Below are 6000 nucleotides of genomic sequence, written 5' to 3' on the forward strand. Positions count from 1 at the left end.
TCGGCCCCCTTGTACCGACAGCTGTGACCAGAGCCAAACAGGGCAGAGCAGAGATTGATGATACCGGACTAATACCATCATTCATCAGGGATGTGATATTTCAGGGATTGGGATTTGTTTTGAACGTACTGCTTCCCTTCATTTCCAATGCGACTTTCACACTTTCTTGGTTTCATTTCCTGCACTCTGACTGATGATTTACACCAATCACGTAACAGTATCTACAGGACCATAACATTAGCTACATTTGCATCAACCTTTTTTTATGTTCATATTTTTAAATTGTGAATAAATCACCTGAATGGAAACAACCAAAACTAATGACGAAAAGTTGAAATATTGAGTTATCAGCTTGCCTGGGTGTAAAAGAAGAGAGGACACAAATGAGGCTGAAGGTAACAGATTTTTCTGATACACCTTGATGTTGCAGTACTTGCTTCTTCCACTTAGGACCATATATCCACGGCATGCTGCTTCTCACTGTGTCTCGTCTCCCCTCCACCAGAGAGCCCCAATAAATAAGGAATAAAAAGAGGGGATTTTTACATGAGCACAACTAGATGGAGGTCTGTGTTCTCCTCTTTCTGTCACAGTGGCTGTTAAACAGCACAGGCCACATGTGGATCACAAGCGATAAAGTGTTGCAACAATTTGTTGATTTATCAATTTGTCGGGCAGCAGAGATTTAATCCGCAACTATTTTAATATTTTATTTATTTATTTCAAGCAACAACTCAAATATTCTGGTTTCAGCTTCTCAAATGTGATGATTTGCTACTTTTCTCTGGTGGATCATTTTTAAGTGGATCTCTTTGTTGTTGTTTGGTTGGACAAAGATTTCACCTTAGGCTTTAAGAAATTGTGTCAGACTTTCTTTACCATAATCTCACAGTTCGTAGCCATTATCGATTGTGCTGATTATTAGGGCTGTCCTCAACCAGTGAAATTCTTAGTCGACTAACAACTAAATACGTAAAAAACTAAGACATACAATTTTGTTGACTAATTGATTTGTTGATATAAACAGATCTGTAAAACTGAGTTTCTCCACAAAGAATCACAGAAACTGACAAGTAGTTGACCAATACACTGATAAAGGGCAGCCCTACTGATGGTATTCTGAAGTCATCATTTAATGCACAAAAATGTTAAACAATGCCAATCACAGTTTCTCAAGGCCCAAGATGACGTCTAAAAATTGCATGTTTTTGTAAAACCTAAAGATATTCAGTTTATAATTGTGGAAAACAGAGAAAAACAGCAAATCACTGCAATGAAGAGCAATCAACTGTTTGGCATTTTGGTTTGAAAAATGGGCTGATGCAATCAAAGATATATTTTCTGTAGATCGAGTAACTGGTTAATCAATGGTCATTTAAGGTCGACGAACCAACGATGACAAACCACGATGTATATATATATATATATATATATATATATATATATATATATATATATATGCCAAAACCACACTAAGCCTTCACAACTGGTTTTCTCATGAGTACCAAAGCATCCTCTTAGAGCTCATGGTGATTGTGCACAGCATGGTGTGTGGAATCTGAATCACGTGTCAATCATGTCATGTTCTCACTTTCCCTCATTCTTAACTCTCTGACAACAAGAGGCTAAAGGTTGCAGTCGCTGGTGTCGCTAATCAGTTTTCAACACAAACCTTAAAATTCATTCACACACACACACACACAGAGAGAGACACACAGACACAGTCTAATGACGGATTAGCTAATCAATTCTCTCAACAGATTGATTACATTTACACACACACACACTCATGCTTGTGTGCGCACAGACTTCATCCCCAAACGACTGAAGATATGAGCCAGTACTTTCAAAGAGATGTTTTTTTAAAAATATATCACTAAATTGAAATCTGGAGAAACAGACAGGCTCTGGGCAAAGTGGCGTTTGATTTGAAGAGAAGACATTAAGATGGATCTGAAAGACAGCGGACTGAAGCATTACTTATAAAGAGAACATTTTAAAAAGGCATTCTTTGATTTGGTGCCATTTTACATGGCACGAGTAGAATGAGAAGGCTATTTCACATGCTCATCTTTGTACCACTGTACTCCGGAGGGCTTGAAAGCATCGTCCTCCCTCTTTCTCTTTAAGTGACAGCAACACACATGAGTTGACACACACACACACATTTGGTCAACAAACACACACACACACACACACACACACACACACACACACTCCCTCCCTCCCTCCCTCCCTCCTGCCGTTTTCACAGTCTCTTGAGTGGAGAAGATGCCCACGGCCAAAAAACCAATGGTTGCATTTCTTGTTTTTTTACCCCCTCCTTCTCCCCCTCTCATCTTTTCACTATCACTCTCTTTCTCTCGTCTTTCTGGGGGAAAACACACCATTTTTGTTCAGCTTCCAAATGGAGCCAAAAAGTAATTATAATCAAACAAACTTGGTTCTAATGTTCAAAATACTAAAATAATTTACATTTATAATTAAACCAGCTCAGAGTTGGTGTTCAGCAGCAGCGACAGCCTTCTAATTCGTCTGGAGACACTAATGGAAAACAATTATTTCACTTCATTAAGATTAAAGACGCTTGGAATCTGTGTCACAGCTCGATCAGAGCAGAGACGGATTTAGAAAGTTGTCAAATTAGCATAAACTCAGTTACACCCGCTCCCATTTATTACACTGGCTTTGTAAGCGATAGGCCAAAACAAAACTGCCACAAAACAGCATGATAAGAAGAGACAAGGGAGAGGCTGATTTAAATAAATGCCATAATTTATAGTTTTACTTTCTAAATGGGAAACTGGAAGATAAAGAAGGAAACGGGACAAATTTAGAGAAGAATCATCTCAACACAAACTCAAAGTGACTTTGTTAAAATGTGATGGACGGTTTTAAATCTGTGCCACTGATTTCCTCGTCCATGTCTGCGATTTCAGGGAGCAACGGCTACTGATGCTGCGCCACAACAAACATCTCTCATTATTGGCTTCTGATCTAATAATCACCACTTTTTCTCAGTGACAGTTCACACCGACTGCAGCCTATTAACCCTATCAGCCTCATCCGTTTTAAAATTTCACTGAAGTGTTCAAATAAAAGTGCTGTCAGTGATGGAAACGGCTGTTAAATCGCGAATGCATTCTGCACCCTCTCTGCCTTTTTGCAGAATGTGATTAATCTACATTGTCTTCTTTAACCAATTAGGATTCAGTGTAAACAGAGAATGGGGCGGCAATAACCCTTTCATCCCTGAAAATTGGGCCCTTTTATTACAATCAAACGATCATTCCCCTGCATCTGATTTTCCTAAATTACCACTGTTGCTTGCTTTTATTCAGAAACAAATACTTTTTTAAACACATTTTTATTCTGCAACACAACACAACCCAACCAACTGCAACTTCTCTTTTCCAACCCCCTTTCCACACTAATGATAGCCCACCTCCACTCTCTGTAAAGCAGCATCGAGTCACTAGTATTTACTTGCAAATTAACAGCACTTAAATTCCCAGAGGCCTCAAAGAAATTCCACACATTTGTTACCCAGAGGGCCAAATGGCCACAAGGGAGGGAGTGAGAGAGGGGGGGAGGTAGGAGAGTATGGCGAGGGGGGGGGGGGGGCAATAAAACCTTCACAGATGAAGGGGTAATTAATGTGTAATTTCTATGCAGATCATTAACAGGCCTATAAGCGAATACTGAGGCAATAAAAAAACGACGTGTTTATACTATTTCCCTTCACTGGAGCATGGTGTGTCCTTTATTTTAGTCTTATAATGCTTTAGTATGATTTTGGAGGTGAGCTTTCTAACAGCTGTGTGTGTCTCTGTTACTCTCTTTAGTGTGCGCGCCTGTGTGTGCGTGTGTTGGAGTTCAGAGACGAACAACTGGTGAATGCGTAAATTAAACACGGGGCGGCCACGCAGAACGAGACGCAGGTCCGACAATGTATTCGGACTTAGTTTCCTCCGCGGACGATCAGTCCTGCTCCAGGAACACACCTCGGATGTTCCCTTCTGGAGTTCATTTAGGAGACGTGTGCATTGGGCATTGTGCCGGAGCGCTGCAAGCAGCAGTTTGTTTGGGGTCGTCCGCGGAGTATTTCTGCGGGATAGACCGGCGAGAGGAGACACTTTGCGATGCGGGTTCCCGTCTAAAAGCTAAAGTCCAGGAGAAAAGGTCCCCATGCATCCACGGATAATTATTGAAGAGTTTAATGGCACGGTCGTTTCATTTATCTTATACTAAAAACATGTAATTTAACTATTACTATTTGGAGTTTAAGTCCAGCCCCTCCGCATTGCTGACAGCCCATTACAAAAAAAGAGAAAATCGCTTATAACAGTATTAATCTTCACAGATTCAGTTGGTATAAAAGATCAAACTGCTGTATTCAGAATAAAAACTACTCATCCTCGTATTTTCTCTCCTTGAGTTAAATAACGCGGTGCGAAAAGAAAGTCCGTCTCATCAAACAGGCGATCGGCGTGCCAGACTATATCCCCACAGCCATTAGGTTTTATTGCATTCACAGAGAAATAAAGTTGGAGCAGAAGAGGATCATTTGGTTTGCAGAGAGCGAAGCGCTCACGGCGCGTGCGGACCGAACCGACTCGTACAAAAGAGCCTCAGTCCTCCTTTGGAGACTTCAAATGCGCCACAGACTACAGAGGAAGACACGGACCAGACCGCCGTGAAAACATACACGTTAGAAGTCACCACCGGGACACTAACTGTGGCTGTTGCAGTCATTAGGGGGCGATCTCCGTGGGCACCGGAACTTTTTTTGCTCCATTCACGCGCTGTTGGCGAGGCGGCACCGTGGCTATGTGCCGTTAACCGTTAACCGTTAACCGTGACCCCCCCCCTCACCAATGCACAAGCTGGAAATGTTGTCGCCCGATGTGAAGTCTGGAGACTCAATAAAATCGCAAAGACAAAATATTGTCAATTAGTTTGAAACCTTCAAGTTAAGAGTTCACAAACCGAACTATCCGGTCGAGACCGACCCACTTGACAAACAGACTGGATTCAAACAAGAGCCGACCGTCTCGAACGAGCTTTCGACAGCCTACGACTTGCATGCAACGGAAGACATTTTTTGTTCGCATTATAGCAAGCAGTGATAAATAATAATAAAAAACACTCCACGAATCCTGAATGTCTCGCATCGAGGTTGTTTTTGGGGGGGAAAAACAGCCACAAAGCGTAAAAACAAGGCACGACGGCACATTCTCAACACGGAGCCGAACTTTTCTGCTGCACCTAAACACACCTGTCAAGAGATTCATACGCTTACACGGATGGAGTAAACGAGAAAAAGAAATAGTCCAAACTTTCCAAACCGGAAACCCCCCAGAACTATCTATTTCCCCGGTGTTCGTCCTTACCTGTCGGTATCTGACCGGAGGCGTTACCAGCCGCCGAAAAGAGAAACAGGAGTCCCAGGAATACGGAGAAAAGTGTATCCATGTTTTTCAAACGTGGCCGTGTTTGAGTCTGTAAGTTTCCCCCCGGAAAAGTTTTTTTTCCTGCGAGTTCTCTCCCTCTTCTCCTCCCTCTTCAGTCTTCTTTATTTTTATTTTTCATGGGTTATTATTCCTCCGGTTGTTGCGGATTCAGCCGCTCCAATCTCTCCTTTCTCCGGTTTCTCTCTTTTCGCTTCCTACGGGCTCTCGCGGACACTACACTTTGTTTCACGCGGAGAGAGAGAGAGAGAGAGAGAGAGAGAGAGAGAGAGAGAGAGAGAGAGAGAGAGAGAGAGAGAGAGAGAGAGAGAGAGAGAGAGAGAGAGAGAGAGAGAGAGAGAGAGAGAGAGAGAGAGAGAGGCAGAGCGAGTGAGCGCAGCAGAGCAAGTGCTTGACGTCACGAGGCACGAGTTAATTGGAGAAAGATTACAATGTAACAAAACTTGTATTTCTTCTAGTGTTGCAATGTTTATGGTTTCAGTGGTGCCTTTGTTTGAATTATTGTGTCACTTTTATTTCATTATGTTTC

General features: G+C 42.1%; 1 protein-coding gene across 11 annotated transcripts in view; it reads right to left on the reverse strand.

Annotated features, from left to right (window-relative positions):
• Positions 1–5687, reverse strand: part of ptprk (protein tyrosine phosphatase receptor type K) — a 102273-nt gene extending 96586 nt beyond the window's left edge. For all 11 annotated transcript variants that reach the window (XM_034527630.1, XM_034527622.1, XM_034527629.1 and 8 more), the window contains exon 1: positions 5394–5687. In XM_034527630.1, the coding sequence (XP_034383521.1) occupies positions 5394–5475 (82 nt within the window). In that variant the 5' untranslated portion in view covers positions 5476–5687. The remainder of the gene's footprint in view (positions 1–5393) is intronic.
• Positions 5688–6000: the final 313 nt, after the last annotated feature.

The sequence above is a fragment of the Cyclopterus lumpus genome, chromosome 24 (assembly GCF_009769545.1).
Source record: "Cyclopterus lumpus isolate fCycLum1 chromosome 24, fCycLum1.pri, whole genome shotgun sequence".
In the NCBI taxonomy this organism is placed as follows: Eukaryota; Metazoa; Chordata; class Actinopteri; order Perciformes; family Cyclopteridae; genus Cyclopterus; species Cyclopterus lumpus.